This window comes from Sphaerodactylus townsendi, linkage group LG02, assembly GCF_021028975.2.
Source record: "Sphaerodactylus townsendi isolate TG3544 linkage group LG02, MPM_Stown_v2.3, whole genome shotgun sequence".
In the NCBI taxonomy this organism is placed as follows: domain Eukaryota; kingdom Metazoa; phylum Chordata; class Lepidosauria; order Squamata; family Sphaerodactylidae; genus Sphaerodactylus; species Sphaerodactylus townsendi.
This window is the reverse complement of record NC_059426.1, coordinates 124,196,777-124,221,370: the sequence shown is the minus strand read 5'-3', so window position 1 is coordinate 124,221,370 and position 24,594 is coordinate 124,196,777. Positions and strand designations below refer to the sequence as shown.

Here is a 24,594-nt window from a genome sequence, read left to right as displayed (position 1 = left end):
ATGCAACAGAATATTGTGGCACTCTAAAGGCTAACAAATTTATTGTGGCATAAACATAAATCAGAACTCTTGTCCCTTTAACACACACCTGAGTTAGAAGGGAGTTTTGTGTCTCACTTCATAATAATACCCCTCCCCGCATCCTGCTTCTGTTTCTGCCAACATCTTACTGCCCAACTTTCAAGTGCCAGAGGCACTTTGCCGGAACTAAATCTTTAAACTTGAATGCCTGTGAACAGTATTATTTTGTTTTCAAATCGCAAATAAATTCAAGTCCGTAATTAAGGAACTTCTGGGTATGAGTCAGACTGCATATTTCCTTCTCTCAGCTTCAGACTTCCAGGGAGGATCCCTTCAGACAGACTCAGGCTACGCTGACCTCAATATGATGCTAACTGAAATAACTTACAGCTCGGATATGATCTAGGTCATTTCTGTTGGCCATGATCTCTGCCTGGAAAGTCTGGTGCTTTTGGAGTTTAGATGGAAGATTGCTTGGATCCCTCCAGCTCTCATCCAAGGCAATAACATTTTTTTCTTTCATCCATGCTGCCAGCTTTGGGGAGAAAACAATGATGAAGCAGAAGCAAAAAACCCTGGAATTATATTCAGCTCATCATTTGAGGGGAGACTACATGGTGAGGTGTGGGGGGTGGGTTCTAAGACTGGAATGTCAGACATATAGATTCGCCCTGAAACTGCTGCAGGGAGGCATGAGGAAAAAGAATTTAAGCCAACATACCGGAGAAAGGACAGGGGGATGAATTCTTCCCTCCTATTCCATTTTCCTAACTGTAAATCCATCCCTCAGCTGATTTAAGCTTGGGCAGAGAAATGAGGTATCGGTACTGTGCCTATTTTACCCTGGTGTTTAAAGTACAAGCTAATCAATCACTTTTGATACTATCCATAATGGCTCCCTCATAACTATTTTGAAGGACCAAATTCCACAACCAGTCATGGAACTTTAATGTAGCATATTTTTTTGGCCCTGAGAAAATCCTCAAAGGTGTTGTACAACTATTTCCTTTCTTCTTCTCAATAGAGTTGCCATATCCCTCTTACCTTATGCAGTACAAGAAAACGGACCATAGCAAGCCTTCCTTTTGGTTCCCCCCCTTTCTCCCCACTGTGTATATTTTGTTTCTGCATCTATCTATTTCCACAAGGCTCAGATATAAACACTAACATTCTGTTTTAAAATTCTATATAAAATCAGTTTAAAATATCATGGGATATAAAAAGCAAAACAAAAAGTAGGTCAAAGACCTTTCAGAGGTTTGCTATCTGGAGAGGTGCACAGTTTCAGAAAATATAGACCAAAAAAATAGAAAGGAAAGTGTGATTTACAGGTCCAGCTCCACATTTCTTTGTGAGCAGCTGGAATGTCAGGAGGAGGTTTGGCCGTTAGAGCTATTAGTTCAGTTAAAACTCACTGGAATAAGATTAAGAGTGATTTAAAAGTGAGGGAGAAAACTACAGCGTAATGCTGACTGAGAGAAAGATAACTTGTGGCAAATAGGCTTTGAAGCTTTGAATGGAGTTACAATTCAAAAGTTACAGTAATAAGAAACGTTTTTATATGTTTTTCATGAATCACTCCAATGTTGTAACCTTCCATAAAAGTTAGCTCCTTTTGTTTTATGGTTAACCCCACTGAATGAATGAGTGTTGCTTTAGAGGAAGAAATATACACACACAAACCTAGAATATCTCAGTCTATACATATGTTAGGCTATGAATAAATGGTGTCAGATTGTGATTGAGTCCCAGCCCTAATAATTTTGTGAAGTGTCTGAATAAGGGGACTGGGCTGCCCTGTCTTGCAGTGTCTCTGGCAAAGTGTGAGAAAGGGTCAGGGCTCTCTGTGTATTTATAAGAGATAATATGGTTGGAACACTGTGACTGACTGACCTACTTGTATCTCTGAACCTGTGTGACAGATGTTGTAATGGATGTTAGTGCCAGTGAGCAGAGGGTTACAAAAAGGTTTCTGGCTGTGGTGACCAATAGAATAGGCGAAAATGGAGAAATTGCACCAATGAAGAACTTCACCATCTGTGTAGCATATATAGCCTAATACTACTACTTTTGAAAGAGATACCTTTTAATGTGGGGGGCATATTAATCAAAACAGCTTCCTGGCCAGCCACCTTGACAAATACTGCCACTATGCAGATACAAAACTGCTTACAATGCTTCTCATTTTGAACTGTAAGCCAGTCTTTGAGATGATCAACAATAGGCACAACTTGGCATAAACAGGCACTTTAGCCAAGGTAAATTTAAACACCAATTATATTTTCTGCAAAGTTCACAGCATTCTTGCTAATGATACCACACAATGAATCAAGCTGAATATGTTGATACCTCAAAGGAACTGCGCAGAAGGTTTTGCAGACTATGTGATTCTTCCAGCATATGCCTGCGAGCCAAAGCAGTTTCCAGAAGTTTTTCCTTTCTGCAGTAGGAAACATTAATAACAAAATGGTTCAAGAAGATGCTTTAATCGAGTGGAAAAGAATGTAAGCTGAACAAATGTATACAATAGTTATCACCTGTTGCTATATGCATGTATTTAATTTATCTACATAATTCATGCTTCACATTTCTGCCCTCACAACAGCCAACAAGGTAACTAACAAATTAAAACATGCATGCTCTGGAAACTTCAACTGGTACAAAATATGGCAGCATGAGTCCTCACTGGGATCCCATGGTGGGTGCACAAACAACTTGAGCTCTGCCACCTGCATTGGCTTTGAGTGGACCACTGAATCAGATTCCAGCATTCAACTGGCCTTCCTTTCCTTTCCCTTACCCCTCCCTTTTCTGGGTTTGTATTCTATTCCTGCTAGATGTTTTATGGTTCAGGATTTTAGTATATTTAAGGTGACTGGACTAGCCACTATCTGATATTTTAATTGTAATTCTAATTGTAATTTATGTTTTTGTTGTTTATAATATGTTGGAAGCCGTCCTGAGTGTATGAGGGGAAGGGCAACGCTAAGTTAAATGAATGAATTAATAAATACATAAAATCACATTTAAAACCCATTTAAAACCAACCCCTCCAGAAAAACTGATGTCATTAAAACAATTAAAATCAGAATTAAAATACGTACAAAGATATAAAAACAATAAATAAAACATTGGTCAGGAAGGAGGGATGACTGAGTGATTGCCAAACAAAACAAAATGACAGATTGCCAAACAAAACACCCAATGACAGAAGTGGCAGATGAATCTCCTTGGGGAGAGAGTTCCAGAGTCTTGGTGTCATGAATTAGAAAACTGTCTCCTGGGTTGCCAACCTGCCTAATCTTAGAAGGCAGGGGAACCCAAAGCAGGCCCTCCAAAGATTACCATAGTGGTTGGACAGATTCAGATCATTTTATGTAGTAATACCACAATATCTGGTACCAAGAAAACAACTGAGTTTTATCAGAACATAAGTGAGGTCTGGTTTGGGCCCTGATAGGCCAAAACACACCACAACTAGCAACCAACAACACAAGGGAAAAGAAGGCATTTTCCTTAAGGGATTAATGACCCCATTCAAAGGTGACGGGGGCAGATCTGCCATTGGGAGTGGCGTGGGGCTACACCAGCAGATTTGCCCTCCTTGGGGCACTTGCCCAGGCAGAGGGGCAAATTTGCCTGTGGACAGTCACTGTGGCCCTCCCTGGTGATGGAATGTGGCACTGAATGTCACACCAGTGTCCTTGCACCTCCATTGGTGTCACCAGCTTAGCAGGGGCAGTCCGGGGCAATGGCTGGGGCAGGAACTGACACTAGTTGGCTTCCTCCTGGTCATTGCCCTCATTGCACTGGCAGCCAGGGCTTTGGACTTACGCCATCTTTTTGGTGGCATAACTCCATTAAGCCCAATGGGGGCTTTCTAGTGGCCAGGAGGCTAATTTGCATTTTCAGCCTCCCCATGCCACTGGAAAGCTCCCTTGGGAGCAGCAAGCCCGGTGCCACATGAAGCGCCATGCTATTTGGATGGGGCTGTATGTTAAAATAACTAAAACATACACTAAGGGAACACCAACAAATTCACAACTAACCACAGTTAAGCATTCTGTTATGGAATTTCAGTGATGTTGACTCATGTCATGTTAAAAATTATGCTATGTTTCAGCTTCGTTTCAGATTTCTGCAATCCTAAACTTATTTCATCGCTAGGATGTCCCATTCTGTTCACTGCATTAATTTCCACTGTGCGATCTGCCTTGAGAGTCAATGAGAAAGTCAGACTATAAATAACATAAATGTTAAACATGACCAAAGATCTCAAGAAGGTTAACATTCTCCCTTGTCTGACTTGTTTGGTTTAAAATATATGCTCAATTTTGAAAAATAAAACCCTGAAGTTTAAAAGACCCCCACCGAACTGAGCATGGATTGACAAGGGAATGCTTGAAGTACAAGAAAATATCAAATTCCATTAAAAAGGAGTATTCCCTCTGCCTTCAAATGAGTACATATTGTCAGTCCGATGCAGAGGCATAGCTAGGAAAAATGGAGCCCGGGGCAAAATCTCAGCCCTCCCCCCGGTAGACAACCGCTCTCCCCCACCACAACCAAACAACTATTTTTTGTGCCAGGTCAATTCAAAATCACCATCACATTACAGAACATGCCCCAACTCACAAATCTGAACACAGCAATAGTCCTGTGATCCATGGGCAGAGCTAGTTTGCTGGGGCTGGGGGTGGTGGTGAAGTAGCTTGCTCTGCCCATGGATCCTGTGGTCCATGGGCAGGGCAAGCTTGCTGGGGCTGGGGTGGGGACTGGGAGAACTTGCTCTGCCCATGGATCACAGGATCCATGGGCAGAGAGGCTGGAGTGCCTCTCTCTCTCTCTCTGAGCGGAACTCTCTCATAGAGACAGGGGCACTCCAGTCCAGTCATGGTGCTTTTTTTTTTTTAAAGTTAAGAGAGGGTTCCTTTCTCAGCTTAAAAAAACAAACGAACACCGAGGCTGGAGGTGTCTGCTGGAGGCTGAAGACAAGTGCTGTGGGAAGGAAGACTTCTGCTGGACCCCGGCAGGCCTGGCTTTTTTTTTCGGGTGGCGGGAGGGGAGGGAAGGCTTCTGCAGGGCCCCTGCAGGCCCCAAGTGGCCTTTTTGAGTGGCAGGGGGAGGGAAGGCTTCTGTCGGGCCACCATGGGCCTAGGCCATGTTCCCACCCCCACTTACCTTTAAGGCGCGGCGGTGGTCTTGGGCAGCCTGGCAGGGCCTCCTTCCCTCCTTGGCCTCGCCCCACCCCAGATTTTCCGCCCCCCACGTGACTTAATGGGAATGCCTGTGGCAATTATCCTTACATGTCCCTGCTATAGCTCCGCCACTGGTCTGATGTGTCCTTAGTACTATGTACCTGTGAAAATGTTACTTAGATTGCCAAAATTAGGACCGTAGTAGCCAGGTTACTAGGCTGATAAATCAAGATGATCAGAGCTCCTGATGAGCACAAAAAGAGTCTGTTTCACACAGTGGCCAGTGTTTACAGACGGACATAGAGCTCAAGGCCTGATACTTACTCCTGGCACTGCTATTGTGGTTTGCTGCCTCTGTCTGTGGTGATTCCCTTTAGTGGCTAGTAGCACTAAAGGGAGGGGCCGATCTTCCTTGAATTTTATTTATCCTGTGAAAGTTATTATGCCATCACTATGTCCACTGGTGATAAATTCTACAATTTAATAAAATTGAGTAGAATAATACTTCCTTTCATCTCTCCTGAGACAGACTGTGAGAACTTGATGCCTGGGAGTTCTAGTATTATGTGTGAGGGAGAAAAAGTTTTGACTGACTGCATGAGTGGGTGAAGATTGAGTGGTGGTAAATAGCCCCTGTTGAAGATGTACTTCAGGAGTCAATGATACAGGTGGAGAACAGGGCTAGGTACTACCTCTTGAGAATTGCCTGAATCTTGTTCATTATATTCTGAGAGTCACAATGCTGGCTGTCCATTAGCTGCTGGCCAAATGAGGTCATTATGTCAATCTCCTTCATGTGGGCTTCCAGAACCTTTTCAAATTGCATGTGTTTCTGCTGCAGACTCTCAACACTGGACACAGAATCCTGCATAAGAGTAAATAAAATGGGGCATGTTTTAAGTTGGGTATCTCATATATTACAAATTTAAATACCTACCTTTGTTTATCAAAGTTTTCCACTGTCTTTTTTCATGTTAAAGAGAAAACAATGGTTTATTTATAGTAAAGGATCCCCTTTTACATCACAGCTAATTTCCCATGTTGACAATTACCATATATACTTGCATATAAGCTGAGTTTTTCAGCCCTGTTTAAAGGCTGAGAAAAGCCCCCTCAGCTTATACGCGAGTCACCATTTTCTATCAATGGCAAGCAGGCTGAGGGCGGGCCGGGACAACCTCCCTGCCACCCAGAAGCCTCTTGTTGCTGCCCTCCTCCAGGGTGGGGGGGGGGGAACCCCGAGGCACCCTGGCTGGCTGGGCTTCCTCAAACCGGGAGGCAGAGGGAGCTCCTTATTTGGGCAGTGGCATCAGGGGGAGTCACCCTCTGCATGCTGGCTGGCTGGGTTTGACAAAGCCCAGCTAGCCGGCAGGCAGAAGGAGCTCCTTATTTGGGCAATGACTCCCCCTGATGTCACTGCCCAAATAAGGAGCTCCCTCTGCCTCCTGGCTGCCCACCCTCGGCTTATACCCGAGTCAATACCGGTAAGTTTTTCCAGGTTTGGGCAGTAAAATTAGGTGCCTCAGCTTATACACGGGTCGGCTTATACACGAGTATATACGGTATATCATTCCATACAACTAAGCCATCCTGTTCTTTGGGTCCAACTAAGAAGTCTAAGGCAAGAACAAAAATAACTTGGAAATGCTAGGAAAGCAGTATAACACATATCACCTAAGAGCGTTCAGAGTGCCTTTACTGAGATTCATCCTTCATCTTTTGCCAAGACTTTTTTTTGTCGAGATTTGATTTCTCTTTGAGAGTTTATCATACCTCCTTATGTTATAAAATAGTTTTTTACAAAAATTATTATAATATATATCTATAGATGACATTTAATGGAGCTCCTGAAGAGTTAACTCTTCTCCCATAGTTTCCCAGATTCTGAGTAGTTCATCTCTAATTACATGGCTTGTGTTTTGCACTGTATCTCTTCTGCCTTACTTCTTAGTCTATAGGTAATTAGGTAAACCTTCCTCCAAATCTGCTGTCTCTAATGTTATTACTCTTTGATTGGATTTTTTAAAAACCACTCTATAATCCCAACTAGGGCAAATGCTTGATAATATAATTTATCCTCTTTTCTTTTTCTCATCTTATGATACTTTAATTCTGATTTTTTGAATTTTTGCTATTTCATATGAACTTATTCATTGTTTCTGCCATTCCTTCAAAGTTTTTCTGAAATAGAAAATTTCATTTTGGCAATACATTAATTTTTATTGTAGTGATTCTTCCTAGCCATTAAACATTTAGTTTAGACCATCTCTGCAGGTCCTTTTGTATCTTCACCCACATTGGTTTGCAATTGTCCTTACATAGTATGTTGCTTTGTCTGGTCAGGTTTATGTCCAAATATTTAACTGAATTTGATGTTGCTACACATCCTGTGGGCCTTCCTTCATCATCCTTTTCTTGCTCTGTTAAAATTTTTAAAATTACTTTTGTCTTTTTCCTATTGATTTTATAACTCCAAAGGGTCCACATTTTCCAATTTGTTCTATTATGTATTACAATAAGGATGTTTAGAACTGTCAGCACCACATTGACAGTTTAATTTTTCATTTTAAATTCTTCTCCATCCACTTTCAATCTTTTAATTCTAGAGTCTTGTCTGATCTTAGTGACCAGCACTTCTAGCACAAGAGTAAATAAAAGTGGATATAATGAATATCCGTGACATGTTCCTTTTTTAAAAAAATCCATTAGTTAAAACTCAATTTATTAAAATCTTTGCATGTTGTTTTGTGTAAATATTTGATATCCAGTTCATAAATCTTGTGCTGCAAGGTCTGCATTTGAAGTGCCCTGAACACTCTGAAGTATTATATCAATTGATATAATAGTCATTGCTGTTTCAACAACATCAGTAACTGCTATGTGTGGTGGTAAAGGTCATGTTTACCACACAGAAACCGGTAATTAGGACTCTCAAAAATGGACATTGGGAAAAAGTAAGCAAGCTTTCTTAAGGATGTTTGTTTTGGACTTTCTCCTTTCTCCCAACATCTTCTAATGGCTGAATAACCATAATCTTCCTTTGATTGAACAAAACATCAGCCCATTTTACTTACCCCCAAATCCTTGTTTGCTAGAAAAATCTCTTTGCTACTTAGCCAGCTTTCATTCTCCTGTATATAGCCATAAAATTTCTGCAAAGGAGAAAAAAAACATCAGACATAGAATCAAAGAATTGGAAGGGGCCTTACAGACCATCTAGTCCAATCCCTTATTTAATGCAGGATCAACCTAGCATCCCAGATAAGCGTTTGTTCAGCTGCTGCTTGAAGACTGCCAGTGTGGGGGAGCTCACTTGAAAGTCCTTTGCATGTGAAATTAGGACAGTGCAAAATTTACTTGGGCTTACTTGCAAGCAGATATGATTTGTAGCAGCTCTAACAGCCCAGACTAGCCTGATCTTTCCAGAGCTTTGGATCTTAGCAGGGTCAACACTTGAATGGCAGACTACCAAGAAAAGGCAACAGCAAACCACCTCTACTCATTTCTTGCTTTGAAAACCCCATTAGAGAATTGTCTCTTGCTTTCTACATCAACATTGAAAAGGCAAGAGCAGGATTTATTTATTAATCACTGAGTAAGCACTATGAGTTGCCACATAGAAAATCTTTCTCTCTGCATCTCTCTCCTTCCCCAACACTGTGAAGCATCCTTTGAAATACAGACCCCTGGATATCTGCCATTCTAATGCCAAAATAACAGATGGAACATCAAGGAAAGAAAGGGCAAGGAGCAGCAGATAGAGATGCACTTTTTCCTCCAGCTCACTCATCAGTGAGCTTACGTGGTAACAGCTAAAATGCCTGGCTAGCAACCACTGCCAGCCTGTGCAAATAGCCATGGCAGCACAGTCAGTGTGGATGGCAAGGGGGAGAAGGAATGCAGAAGGAAAGGTTTTATAATGATCAGCTCAGGTTTCTTTAGTTTAATTGTGAAATACGTTCAGGGGGGAGTTCTGTCATCTCTAAATGGGAATCTGACTACAAATATTGGGTTGGAAAAAAAGCAGCTCCACTATGGAACAGGTTGCAGCCTGAATAGCCCTATCTCATCAGAGTCTGAAAACTAAACAGGCTTGGCCTTGTAAGTACTTGGATGAGGGGCTACAAAGGAAGACTTTGCTATGCAGAGGAACACGATGGCAAACCACCGCTGTTTCTCTCTTGTCTGAAACACCCCATGAATGGAGTCCTCGTGAGTTGGTTGCAACTTGACAGCACACAACTATTATATTATGTAAGAGGGACTAATATGACTACATTCTAAAGGAGGCAGTAGTGTGAATTATCCACAACTCACTTTGCAGCCTCCTGCCCATACAGGAATTTTTCTTTAAGGTGAAGGTTCTTTTGGAGAACAAAAACAAAGCAACCAAATACTGCAGTTACCTTTCATTGTATTCTTCCTCTCATTTTGATTAAAAATAGCACTTCATGGTGTAACTCTAGAACTGCCACTGCCTCCATCCCACAGGCAGCAACCATTGCTTCAGGGGATTCTGTATCAATCTGGCTCTGCTCTGAATTGACTGCCACAAACCACTTCTTCCTCCTACCTGTAAGTCCTTGGCTTTAATCAGTTTTAGATTTTGTTCTTGCCAGACCCCAATCATTTCAGTCAAGGCCTGTTGTAGACTGATGAGGCAACGGTGGATCTCAGGGGCTGCATAATGTCCAGAGTTGGCAAGTTCATCACCATAATTGGTTAATGAACTCAACCTTTCTCCCCATGCTTTGATCTCTGCCTAGAACACATTGGAAGAGATTGGTATTAAAATGTTCATGAAGAGCCTGCTATTGAGGATACAAGTTTTAGGGACTCTACAGAGAAACTTTCCAGTACATGGAAAACCATTAGGGCTGTGTGACTAGAACAGAAGAGGAAACTCAAGGAACAAATGAATATAAAGAACAAATGACTACCCAATCTTATTCTAGCAAAAGGTTGAATGCTTTCCAAGCTGAAATTGGCATTTACTTGGGAAATATTAGCAATAAATCACAGTGGTCTCAAATATCCATTACTTTTTAAAACAATACAGTGTGGTAACCGCACAGCAATAATAATAATAATGTGGATGTATACCCCACCTTGCTCTCCTGTGAAGAGTATCAAAGCAGCTTTCAAACTCATTTCCTTCCTATCCCCACAACAGACATCGTGTGAGGTAGGTGGGGTTGAAATAGTTTTGAAGAACTGTGATGAGGCCCAGGCTTCATGTGTAGGAGTGCAAAAACAAACCTAATTCACCAGATTAGAGTCTGCTGCTCATGTGGAGGAATGGAGAATCAAACCTGATTCTCCAGATTAGAGTCCACTCTTAACCACTACACCACAGTGGTTCTCTAGCGTCCCTAAGGCCAATTCTTCATATGGAATTCTGCATATAGAGCTTTGAGCAATTTTTAAAATATAAACATTCAAGTGCACAGGGGACCAAATTGGATCAGGACTTTGATGTACAAGCAGGACAGCTGGCCACATGTGCCCTGAGGAGATTTTTCCCTCCAAAATTCCATCTGTTTGTGCTCTGACTGAGCAGCCCTCTTTGGTCTACTGTGATAATAAAGCAGTAATGTGAATGTGATGATTTTACTTTATACTTCACTTTGTGCTTTCCCACTTGTATAATAAAACTAAAAGGATTCTTCTGCTGCTCTGTGTGGGCACCTCTCAGCCAGCCAGAGGTCTACTCTGAGAAAACACAAAAGAAACCCTTTCCCTTTTGTCAGAAACATAAACTTAGGCACTACAGGCTGTATAATTTTAAAAGAGGAAAAATGAAGTTTTTATTTACAGGAATAAAATGGTTTTGTCAAAATATTAAATAACAAGAAATATGAAGCTGGTAAGTTGAGATGTTGTTAAAAAATTGCTGTAACTTTCATCATATTAGGGTTCCGTTTAGGTCCCCAGCTTAGTTCCTTTAAGATGTTACATTCAGGCTGATATATACAGATATTTATAAATTATCGGTGAAATAATATTCAGTACTCAGTTCTCCTTTCTCTTAATTAGAAAGTCCTTCGGATTACCCTCAGGTAAGTATTTCAAAACAGTTTTTCCTCACAGACTTTAAAGACAATCTCTTCACTATTTGTATTTGCATTTATGTTGTTCACCGCCCAGAGCCCTTTTTATGTGGTTCACCGCCCAGAGCCCTTCGGGGGTTGGGCGGTATATAAGTTTGAATAAATAAATAAATAAATAAATAAATAAATAAATAAATAAATAAATATGTCTCCCCACACATTGATCTACAGAGCAAGAATTACTTCTGTCTCTCAGAAAGACAATTTCCTCTCTTTTGTGTTTTAAAATCCCACAACTCTCATATATAGTTTTTTCTTACTGCACAGAAAAAAGAAGTTGGTCTGCAGAGTACAAACAATTTAATGTAATTATTAGATGAATTCTGGGTTATTATTCTTATGTATATGAGTTTTCAGTTGCAAAAGATATTGAAATCAAACATCTTGCACTTATTCTTAAGAAACTAACAATGCATGTAGAATTATTCCAGTATAAGCCTATTAAGTTTCCATAACTCTTCATAGGATTCCACCCTAAGTGATGGGACTGATGTATTGCAAGATGGGACTGATGTATTCCACTGCTCTGTTTTAGTCATACTTGCCTTTTGTTCATCATGCTCTTCAAGCATACTTTCTGCTTCAGCTGAACTTTTGGGAAGACTTATAGCTTCCATGGATCCTCTGATTCCCTGAATCCAGTCTAGGAATTCCTTCATCTCAGAGTTAAAATTCTGCAATTGATAAGAGGCTGCCAGTTTCTCCCTCCTGTCATACAAAGAACAGCACCATTATTATAGATATTACAAGTGGGGAACCCACAAAATTCCATCCCCTCCCCCATTGACAAGTCCAGCAAAGTTCAAGGCCCCACTTTGAGGCTGGCTGCAGCTGCAGCTCCTCCTAAGATCTACCACCACTGAAGTCAGGCCCAGAGTACCTCTATATATGTTATATCTATAAATATAAGGTATTAATGTAAATAAAGTCACTGCATCATCAATGAATAAATGCTAGTTGTCCCCTTTAAAATCCATGTGCCCCTAAGTTAGAGGATTAACAAGATGAACATATCTGTTTGTAATTTACTCTTTAAAGCTTGATGCAGTCTCCATTTGGATTGAACACTGAATGAGCAACCAATGCCATTCTTATTATTTCAAAGAGACTGGAAGTTCTTATAGCAGATCTTAAGATCACTGAGAAGTCTACATGGGCCAATGTGGGGAGTGAATACATGGTGGTAGTCTGGTATGTTGGTTTTGTGTAATTATAAAGAGCACTGATTACCAGTTTTGTCATGTGAATACTATGTACACTGATGAAGGCTATCGAAAGAGGATAGAACTGGCAGTCTGTTTGCGAATTGTTTTGAATTACCTTGGATAAAACCACTAAACAGCTTGAATAAGAACAAACTATGACTGCACTACCATGTCTTTTTAAGGACTCTAACAACAAAAACTTAGCAAAGAAAGTCTCTCATTTCTACAGTGCTTTCACAAGTCAACTATCAGTAGGCTTTATTACATAGGACTCCTTGTTTTGTCTGCATTATTCCATTTTTTTTCATCATTTGTATATTATTAGGCTGGATTCAAGACAACTGTTTCAACCTTCAAAGGCATTCATAGTCCAAAGTACCTGAAAGATTGCCTCCACTCATACCAACATATTCATATCCTGAAATTGTCTGAAAGGGATCTTCTTGTGAGAAATCTAGAGTGACAGGCCTTGGGAATGGCTTCCTGGCTTCTACCCCTTCATTATGGAAGTCCATCCCCAAAGAGGCATGTCTGTTTACATGTTTATATGAACGTATTTTTATTCTGGAAGATTTAGATGCTGTTTTGTTTTCTGTGGGCATACAATTGGATCATATTTTTGCAAGGGTTTTTAAATTAAGTCTTAATTTCTTAATTCTTAATTACGTCTTAATTAAAGCTATTATTTTTATTATAAGTTTTTTTATGTATTATGTAATATCAAAGTGGGATAAAAGCTCTCTAAATTTCTAAATAACACTACTACTAATGAGATCAGAGTTTTCTAACAAGACTGAGTCTACTGGGTCTATTTAAGATGACAGCCTTGCAGATATGTTTACCTTTGTATGACCTGGCCCTGGAATCGTAGCCAATGATTTTTCATCTCTGTTTGCTTTGTAGTCAGTTTGACACTTAAAGCGGATGGATTCCTCTTACAAAGTGGGAATGATTCTAGCTCCAGGGACTGAAAGGAACACATGAACATTTACAAAGTTATAAGCTTGGAAATAGGCATTATGAACTGGGTACATTTCACAGTATAGAAACAGCAGCTCATGCCATCGCAAAACAAACCTCCATGTCTACATACAGACTTAACCTGTTCCATCTTGTGCATATATGTATTACATGCAATTAAATGCTAAAATATTTGCAACTGGGTGAGCAATTTTTTAGCATTTGAAAATGTATTTATTTAAAATGTTTATTAACCACCTCTCTTCCTTACAGAGCTCAAGATGGTTTACAAACATAGATAAAACACATCAAATGAAACACCCCAACACAGACTCCCAGCATTATAATGACTACACAAGACAGTTATTAAATGGAACCAAATGCAGCCCTAAATAAAACCATCTTTAACTAAAGATCAAAAGTGAGGGGGCCAGGCATGCCTCCAGGGGCTGCTACTGAATCATGGGGCTTCCACTGAAAAATACACTTTCTCATGTATCCACCAGATAGTTGGGCCTCACCCTGTGCTCTTAATTCCTGGGCAGGGAGAAGATGGTCTTTCAGATATCCTGGCCTTAAGCCACATTGGGCTTTAAAGGTCAAAACCAACAGCTTGAATTGAGCTCAGGAGTAGACTGGTAGCCAGTGGATTGCTGTAGCATTGGGTCCACATGCTCTTAATGGCTGGTCCTGTCCAACAGTCTAGCCGCAGCATTCTAGACTAGTTGCAATTTCCAAATTTCCCTTTTAAGTGTCATCAACAAATTTCCTCTTGTTCTATTAGGCTGTTTTCAGAAGTCATCAAAGCATGCGTATGAAATAAGTGATTGAAAACAATAAGGTCAGTCAGAACAAGCTGTCACTTGGAAAGGCTATGAATGAGCTTAATGAGCAGGGCAGCTCACAACAGGAATGTGAAGTCAAAATACATATATGTGGGCTGATAGCCCAGTTTACGGAGGAGATTCTTCAAAGATAGTACTTGATATACATACATCGTTTAAAGCCAGAATGAATTTTTCCCTTTGGAAATAATGTTTTATTCATTTGCAAGTTAATTCAAATTTAATCATTGACATCCAGAACAGAGTGTAAGGCACCTGATTTTAGTTTGCTTGGGGAACAGAACAGTCTGAAATATTGCTGTCTCCAGCCTTCTCCAGACACTTTCCAAATCCAAATCCAGACACTTGAACTAAAAACAAACTGTAAAGCTAGCCAATGAGAATGCTATGGTACTTTGCGTCTAGAGAGTTTCTTAAAGGGACAGGGTTTAACTAAGGTTCCCTCCTACAGAATGCTGTACAAAAGGCAACTAAACCCATTCTGACTAAGGGTACAACTGAGGCTTAAATAAGGAAAAAAGTGAGGGAGTCTCTGGGGACAGGACAGTGACGAAGAGCTGTTTTTCTGAGCAACAACCCTGCTTTAGGCTAAGGACAATTTATGGGTATCTCCCCCTCACACCAACTTAAAATTACTGATGTTAGGGGAAGAAATGACACAATAACAATCCTTTCCTCCACCAGTTTTCCCTTGAGCATTGCAACCATAATTTTTAAAAGAAAAAAGTGTCATTTTGAAATGTAACATGTAGTTCTGAACTAATACAGTATATTCTACTTACATTGTGCAACATCCTGAAAGAGAATCAGGAACTTGTTATTATTGGTTAGTGCACTCCCAGGAGAACAAAACGTATCAGCTGTCTTACTAGCAAATTATAAGGGTTGGGTACCGTACTATTGATTCAAAGGATTATGCCCTGAGCACAGAATTAAGGGGAGACAGTGTGGTACGGTGACCAAAGTGGTGGATTAGGACTGATGGAACCCAGGTTAATTCAGCCAAGAAGTTCACAGGGCAGTCTTGGACCAGTTACTCTCTATGAACTTAACATATCTCACAGGGAGTTGATGTGCAGCCCCTTTGAGGAAAAAAGGCTTTAAAATATAACAAAAAAAACCCCAGGAAAATTAATTGTGCCTTGTAAGGGAGGTAACATTATTCATACTGGTCTGGACATTAGTACAAGAATAAAATTGCCTTTGTTAGTTTCAAAAAAATCTAAGTCCAATCTTTTTTCTTAAAGCATGTGATACTTCACAATAAAATATGTCCTATCCCTGTGGAATCTTGTGCAGTTCCACAAGGCCTGCAATCAGAGATATTCCACTAGACCTGCTGTTTAAGTACAACAACAGATAAAATCAGAGCCTGGCCTCCCTGCTCCTTCCCCCTTTGCTTCTGGTGTCGTACACTTCTTATTATACTGCAGTACTAGATTGGTCCACCTTCTTGAGGGATACCTCCAGAATTAACATCAACCTAGAAATGTATTTAAAGCTCAATTGTGGTTTTAAATTTTATGTAAATTGTATTGCTTGTACTTCTGTTGTAAGTCACCCTGAGCCTGGCTTGTCTGGGGGTGGGGTGGGGGTGGATTATAAATAACATTATTATTGTTATTGTTGGTGTTATTATAGTGTTTTATTGACTTTCATACGATTGTGAATCAGTTGAAATCTGACGGCAAGCAGATCCCCTTGAAAATCATAAGGAATAAATATAATTGGAGCAGTAGATTGTGACCATACTAATTAGCATTCTTCTCCCAAATTCTAATGACTTGCCAAATTTTAATGACTTGCCATGTTTTACCTCTATATTGGATTGAATGATGCTGATCTCTCTCTCCATTTCTTCATGTTTACAGATTAGGTTTTCTACACTTTCTATATCTTTTCCATAGTCCAGTGACTGTATCAGTACACTCTTGAGGAAGCAGGACAAAAATACAAAGATCACAACTTAGTCTTTCTAAACAATAGTTTCAGTCTCTTTTTTAAGATCCCTTTATTGTTGACACCTTAAATGGAGTTTGAATCATATATATACCTGTAACTATAATGATACAAATACAATTTAAAGCATTAGAGAAATGTTTTGCATTTCAAAATAATTCAGGATTATTCTTCAGTGTTGAATCAATGAATTTCAGAAATGTTGTGAAGAGATTACCCTAATTCATCTTTATCTCTCAATTACTTTCCCTCTTTTAAGCACTCAGTTTCTAATCAATTCCGTTTCAATCAGTTCAAAGGAAATTCAAAAAGAAATAGGGCAAGAAGGAAGGGTCAACAGAATTTCCTTCTATAGATGCTCAGAGGCAGGCACCATTTTCCCAAACTTTCCTATGCTCCTGATACAGCACTACTCTGAACTGTTTAATACAAAAAAACCCTCTCTTTTATGAAAGAAAAAGAATAAGCGAAATCAATTCTTAACAGTAAAAAAGTGATTTTTGAGAACAGGAATCTTTCTTATAACGATGCTAAATTTTGCACATTGTTTGGAAATATCTGGAAATATCTGAATGCACACCTCTACAACCAGCCCTGAGCCACTCTATTGCTAAAGATTGCTCATTAAACTAGATTTTAGCAATAAATAAATACTTAAAAGTCATCAATGATTCTTTCTACTGGCACTTGATAGAAAACAGTTAGATAAAGAGTCAGTCCTGTAGCTCAGCAGATGCAAATTCAGGAATCCACAATTCCTATCAGTTTTCTGTCAGCATGGCCAATTGGCCAAGTGCTGGTAGGGGCTGATGGGAATTGTGTAGTTCCTGAACATCTGGAGAGCCGCGAGGTTCCTACCCCTGAGCATGGATTAGCCACACCCACACCCACCTAAAAATACACCAAACATACAAAATACAACCATGTCCACTTTTTTTACTAGGGTGTATCCTACTTCTCAGCTCAGCCAAGTCTGAAACTTAAGGAGACTTCCTCTAACAATGTGGTTCCTCCTCTGGCCAAAGCTGCTTCCATTACAGGATGATTCCTTAGGTTGGAGGAAGATTTCAAACAGTGCTGAGTAGCAAGCTACAAACCACTCATTTCTATACTCTTGACTGTTTTGTAGATACTCCAAAACATAAAAGAGATAACAGACATTACAAAGGGTTCTCCCTTCCATTTCTCTTTTGCTTGTATTTGATAAATGTCCTTGCCTTTTCCATTTATTTCTCCTTTTATTAGACTTTTATCTATTTTTGGAAACTCATGAAGAATAATGGGAACTCTATAATAAGAGAATGTCACCTTCTCACTGATTCTCTCTGTTAGGTCATCAGTTTCTCTGATCAAGGCATGAATCTCCAAAGCTCCTTCCAACTTCCTCCTGTATGCCTTCAGCTCACCATGAAAATTCTTCCACCTATTATTCAAATGACATTTTTTAAACCGTTAGACTAATCAAGATGCAGTTATAATTATAATGACATTTTAAAAACCGTTAGACTAATCAAGATGCCCCCTCCCTCTCCCTTTTTCTTATAACATCAAGTGGATCCTATCGCCCCTCCCCCTTTTAGGGTTTTGAGGGAATTGATAGCAGATGCCATCTTGTGTTAATGTTAATTTTAATAATGCTGCATTTTAATGGGGTAGGGCTTATTTTTATTAGAGCCTGTATTAATTTATACTTGCTGGATTTTAACCTGATATTGTGCTCTATTTATATGTTGTTCACCGCCCTGAGCCCTCTGGGGGAGGGCGGTCTATAAACCCAATCAATCAATCAATCAATCAATCAATCAATCAATCAATCAATCAATCAATCAATCAATCAATCAATCATAATAATAATAATAATAATAATAATAATAATAATAATAATAATAGTTGATTTCATGGTGTAAGTATCTTTTTCTCTGGGCTTAGTACAAATTTGCAATATGGGCTCTCCCATATGCAATCCTATCCCATATTATAATCTCATGAGTACTGGCATTTTGGAAATGACATAAAAAGATCATACCATAAATAATGAGCTTGCAACCAAGACTGTCTTTTTCCTTAAGAATGTGTCATTAGTGACCTAGATCCAGTTAATTCATCCCATAGTATTGCCCCTCATTATGTATGGGTGCAAAAATTGGACAATTAAGAAAGATGACAGGAGGAAAATAAATTCCTTTGAAATGTGGTGTTTGAGGAGAGTTTTATGGATACCGTTGACAGCCAAAAAGACAGAATTTAGAATAGATTCAGGCCAAACTAGGACCATATTCCTCTATCAGTTTCTTACCGAGCATGGCCAATTGGCCATGCTGGTAGGGGCTGATGGGAATTGTAGTTCCTGAACATCTGGAGAGCCGCAGGTTCCCTACCTCTGTTCTAGATCAAATCAAGCCTGAACTCGCCCAGGAACCTTAAATGACTAAACAGAGTCTATTGTGTTTGATCACAGTATAAGACAGTGGTTCTCAACCTTCTTAATGCCGTGACCCTTTAATACATTTCCTCATGTTGTGGTGACCCCCAACCCTAACATTTATCCATTTTACAGGTGGGGAACACTGATGCAGAGAGTCTTAGGCGACCCCTGTGAAAGGGGTCGCGACCCACAGGTTGAGAACCACTGGAAGACAAGAGTCACTGGAAAAGACAATGCTAGGAAAAGTTGAGGGCAGCAGAAAAAGAGGAAAAGAGGAGGGATTGATTCTATACTGGAAGCAACCTTTGGCACCCAGGGACCCATTTTCCACAGAGGGGAGGGCACTTGGAGCCGCAGATATTTTTTGACATTTGAAATGAGGATAGCACTGTATATGTTGTTTTATTGCCTTCATGCTTTGTATAGAGTAGACAGTTGTAGTATGTTGCTTATGGAGTCCATGCAGTGCTACAGAGAAAATTGTATTTTATTTGTATGGAGTGTGGATTTTGAAATTTTTTTGTGGGGGTGTGCGGGTAAAGGGTGGAGCCTCATGGGCGTGTGCACTGGGGGGAGAGAAAGTGCGGAGGGGATCCCTTTTTTTGTAGCAGATGGCTCTGTGGCAGCAGCTGCATGCCTGCTTGCCTGGGCAGCTGGGGTGAGGCTTGGGACATTAGGACCTCTGAATTTCTGGCTTTCCCTGGCACCACCTCCTCCTCCATTTTTCCCACCTCGTCCTTTTTCCTTCTCCTAGTCTCTCACTCTTTGTCCCACTCCTCAGCACACCGCCCTCTTCTGCATCCAGCCCTCCACCTTTTTTCCCTTCCGGAGCTTGCCAAATCCATAAAGTTTCCACCTCTCCACCTCGGCCCCGTCTGGGTATTGGTTCCTCCTCCTGCTTCCCCCCTTCTCGCCTGTCTGGGCATCAGTTCCCCGTCCTCCCTCCGGTCCCAGCCAGCCAGCTGGGGCCGGGCTCAGTAGCCGCCCAATGCTCCCCCAATGCTGCCAACCTTGACAGAAGGACGAGGGCTGTGCGCTCTCACTCACTAGGTCAGGGGCTGGCCAGGGCTCTCTGCGAGGTCCGGGAAGGGGAGTGTCCCTGCTCCTGGACAGCTGTGTTGTGCCCGGGCGGTGCCGCTGTGCAGGTGCAGGGGAGCCACATGCGGCTCCCGAGCTGCAGGTTCCCGACCCCTGGTCTACAGGAACTACCGTGTTTCCCCGAATATAAGACAGTGTCTTATATTAATTTTTGCTCCCAAAGATGCGCTATGTCTTATTTTCAGGGGATGTCTTATTTTTCTGTGTTCTGTTCGTCGGGCATGCTTCCAAACAAAAAACTTTGCTATGTCTTACTTTCAGGGGATGCCTTATATTTCGCACTTCAGCAAAACCTCTACTATGTCTTATTTTTAGGGGATGACTTATATTCAGGGAAACTGGGTAAGCAAGGCTGATGATGATGGGACACTTTAGAGGACATTGACTCATAGGGGTGCTGTAAGTTGGAAACAACTTGACAGCACTTAACAGACATACACATCCTTAACTGATGAAGTAATTTAGTAACTTTTATTCCTTCATAGGGATACCAATATTTTTTCCCACACACACCTCTCATTGAGCTGTTTCCGGCGCTGATATATTATTTTTATTTCTTCTTTGTTTTGTAGCTCTAATTTCAAAGCAACAGCATTGATGCTTTTAATGTGAACATCATCCACAGCCATTTCCTAGAAAACCAGAGCCCCAAAAAGACAGGTTACTTGTACAGAAAAATAATTACCTATTGTCTCAGAAATACAGACTCTCCCTTTCTACTAATGTTGCCTTGACAAAATTGCAGTGCAGAATAAGAGAAGTGGAGAAATCAACTCAACTCAAACTGTACTGCAGGCTATCATTGTAAAGTAAAATAATTTTTGGTGTGACTAATGTATTCTACTTTGGGAGTTCATAATAGACTGAAAGGTGTGCATAGTATTTCATTAAGCACAGGCTTAAGTGGAGAAAGCAAATGTAAACAACTTAGATTAACATAGCATTACATTACATTGTAATGATAATAGGCTATGTTTTGTTCCTTTTGCTTCAGTGCTTTCTTGAATTTATTAATGAATGTGAAAACACATACCGGTAATATATAAAAACAAACAGATAGCAAGTATTTAGCAATATGGCAACAATCCAAGTACCACATAGCATTTATCATGGACTGGGATCACAGCAGGTTTATGTCTAACTAGCAGGAAATGAACAAAGATTAACCCGCCCACAACATTCCATCCATAACCACCACCTTGTCTGTTTCTATACATGGCAACATATGCTGGAAATGTAAATGTTTTCTTGCAATTCATAAGATAGAAATTACATTGTGATGGACGTTTTTTGCTGTACCCAACTCTCAACAGTACAAAATTCAGAATAAGAACATAAGAACATAAGAACATAAGAACAAGCCAGCTGGATCAGACCAGAGTCCATCTAGTCCAGCTCTCTGCTACTCGCAGTGGCCCACCAGGTGCCTTCGGGAGTTCACATGTAGGATGTGAAAGCAATGGCCTTCTGTGGCTGTTGCTCCCGAGCACCTGGACTGTTAAGGCATTTGCAATCTCAGATCAAAGAGGATCAAGATTGGTAGCCATAAAGTAAATCACTCTCCCTCCATAAATCTGGTCCAAGCCCCTTTTAAAGCTATCCAGGTTAGTGGCCATCACCACCTCCTGTGGCAGCATATTCCAAACACCAATCACACGTTGCGTGAAGAAGTGTTTCCTTTTATTAGTTCTAATTCTTCCTCCCAGCATTTTCAATGAATGCCCCCTGGTTCTAGTATTGTGAGAAAGAGAGAAAAATTTCTCTCTGTCAACATTTTCTACCCCATGCATAATTTTATAGACTTCAATCATATCCTCAGACGCCTCTCCTCTCCAAACTAAAGAGTCCCAAACGCTGCAGCCTTTCCTCATAAGGAAGGTGCTGCAGTCCCTCAATCATCCCTCGTCAGCTCTTCTCTGCATCTCTTTTTCTATCTCTTCAATATCCTTTTTGAGATGTGTGGCCACCTGTGAACTGAACAACACAGTAATCTCCAAGTGCGTGCTCGCATCACAGCTTTATATAAGGGCATGACAATCTTTGCAGTTTTATTCTCAATTCCTTCCTAATTATCCCCAGCATAGAGTTTGCCTTTTTCACAGCTGCCATACATTGAGTTGACATTCCCATGGAACTATCAACTAAGACGTTTCCAAATCCCTTTCCCTGGTCTGTGACTGATAGCACTGACCCCTGGTAGCATGTATGTGAAGTTTGGATTTTTTGCCCCTATGTGCATCACTTTGCATTTTGCTACATTGAACTGTATTTTGCCATTCTCTTAGCCCACTCCACCTAATTCTTATCATAGGTCCGCTTGGAGCTCCTCGCGAATCCTTTTGTGGTTCTCACCGAACCCTACAAGTAATTTGGTATCATCTGCAAACTTGGCCACCACGCTTACCCAAATTCCCTACTTCCTTGTGGCTCATTTACGGTGAATAGGTTAAAGAGCACTGGTCCCAATAACTGATCCTTTTTTTTTTTGGGGACACCACTCCCTACATCTCTCTCCATTTCTGAGAGAATTTCCCATTTACACTCCACTCTTTTGCTTCCTGTTTCTCAACCAGTTTTTAATCCATAGTGAGGACTTCCTCTCTTATTCCTTCTTCATTGCTGAGTTTCCTTTCTCTAATAGTCTCTGTGAGGAACTTTGTCAAAAGCCTTTTGGAAATCCAAGTAGACAATGTCCACTTGGTTCCCCTTATCTACACATGCCTGTTTACATCCCTCAAAGAACTCTAGTAAGTTTGTAAGACAGGATTTGCCTCTGCAAAGTTTCTCATGCTGACTCTTTCTCAGCAGGTCTTGCTTTTTTCTACATGTTTTATAATTTTATTCCTTTAAATGACAGATTCTACTAATTCTACCAGGAAACATCAGATAGTCAAACTGACTGGCCTTGTAATTTCCCCCTCGGTCCCCCTCTAGATCCTTTCTTAAAGATTACAAGGTGTGACATTGGCACATCTCTCCAGTCTTCAGTGGATGGAGCCTGATTTCAAGGATAAGTTGTATATTAAAGTGAGAGAAAGATCAGCAATTTACAGTACTTGAGCCTTTTTTTAAGAACTCTTGGGTGAATGCAATCTGGACCAGGGATTTTATGTAACATTTCTAGTTTATCAATGGCTGCCAGAATTCCTTCTTCCTTTGCTCCTACCACTATCTTTGTTAGTTCCCTCGGATCAGCCTCCTAAGAAGCTTCTGGTTCAGGTGCAGGAATGTTCCTCACCTCCTCTTTGGGTGAAGACAGATGCAAAGAATTCATTCAGCTTTTCTGCAATCTCCTCTGTCATCTTTTAGCACACCCCTTTGTTCCTTTGTCACTCTAGAACGGGCCTAATCCGCTTCCCTTGCTGGCTTCCTGCTTTTGATGTAACTTGAAGAACTGCTTGTTGCTGGTTATTGATGTTCACAGCCATGTGCTCCTCTATAATCCTTTTTTTGCCTCCCCTTTACAGCTAACTTGCTTCTCTTTTGCCACCATTTGTGTTTCTTTCTGGTATTCTTTTATCTAGTTAAGTTGACTTCCATTTTCTAAAAGACATCTTTTTTTTTCCTAATAATTTCCTCAACGCCCCTTGTTAACTCATGGTGGCTTTCTTTTTAACTTTGGCTGCCTTTCCTAACCTTAAGTGGAACACATTCCAGCTGGAGCTTTTGTGACTGTGGGTGTTTTTAAATAACCTCCTAAGCATCTTGGACATTTTTTGACTTCCTTCTTGATTTTCCCTTTTCAGCTTCCCTGCGCATCTATCTCCTCTACATCTTTTGAGAAATTTCCCTTTCTGAAGGCAAATGTAACTACATTAGTAGTTGTCACTTGTTCGCATGCAGAGATACTGAATCTGATGCAGCATTTCTGTGGTCGCTGTTCCCACGCTCTAACAAACACTGGACTTCCCGCGATCTCAGGTCCTGGGTCCCATATAGAATTAGGATCTAGGGATCACATCTCCTGGTTGGTTTCCTACAACCATCTAAGGTTCTAAGTTACAGTCATTTCTAGGGCATATCCAGGAATGTTCTCTCCTTACTATGACCTGAAACATGCATTTTTCCAGTTTTATATGGGGATAAGCCAAAATCACTTCTTCATTACCACGACATTTTTGCTTTTGTTGGCCTCTCTAATTTCTTTTTCCATCTCAGAATCCTCTTGTGCGCTTTGGTCAGGGGGACGATAATATATTCCTAATGTTAAACTATGCTTCACCCCTGGTGAAGAATACAAAAGAGTTCCCTTTCAGTATTCACATATTTTACTTTGCACTAAAACCAATAGCTGACACAACAAGTAGGAATCATTAATTATGGGTCTGAGAAAAGGTATTGCCATGGGAAGTAAGTAATTTGTCATAAAAGTGCTGATTCCCCCTCACATTGCAGGGAGCACCTTATATCTCCAGAGGTTATGGATCATATTCTCCTTATTGTTCTTGCCACCATGGCCAATTGGCTATGCTGGCGATAATTGGCCGAACCTTTGGCACTCCAGATGTTATGGACTACAATTCCCATCAGCCCCTGCCACCATGGCCAATTGGCTATGCTGGCAAGGGCTGATGGGAATTGTAGTCCATAACATCTGGAGTGCCAAAGGTTCGCCACCACTGCCCTACATACTTTGTCTTCATGATACAGACATACCATTAATCATTTTTTCAGTTCAAGTTAGAAAACTAAATGGATTCAAAGTATTTTATATGAAGTATTCACATGATTCAAGAGACACTTATCTAAAGGTTCTGAATATTTAGTTACACA

At 40.5% G+C, this 24,594-nt stretch overlaps 1 protein-coding gene across 1 annotated transcript in view; it reads right to left on the bottom strand.

Moving 5' to 3' along the window:
- SPTBN5 (spectrin beta, non-erythrocytic 5) overlaps positions 1-24,594 on the bottom strand; it is a 150,223-nt gene that overhangs the window by 47,497 nt on the left and 78,132 nt on the right. The window contains exons 34-43 of the mRNA XM_048484608.1: positions 20,335-20,453; positions 17,607-17,721; positions 16,156-16,269; positions 13,377-13,501; positions 11,875-12,037; positions 9,793-9,981; positions 8,294-8,371; positions 5,912-6,084; positions 2,371-2,461; positions 410-556 (exon numbers count right to left, since the gene is read on the bottom strand). Coding sequence (XP_048340565.1) covers positions 410-556; positions 2,371-2,461; positions 5,912-6,084; positions 8,294-8,371; positions 9,793-9,981; positions 11,875-12,037; positions 13,377-13,501; positions 16,156-16,269; positions 17,607-17,721; positions 20,335-20,453 — 1,314 coding nt within the window. The remainder of the gene's footprint in view (positions 1-409; positions 557-2,370; positions 2,462-5,911; positions 6,085-8,293; positions 8,372-9,792; positions 9,982-11,874; positions 12,038-13,376; positions 13,502-16,155; positions 16,270-17,606; positions 17,722-20,334; positions 20,454-24,594) is intronic.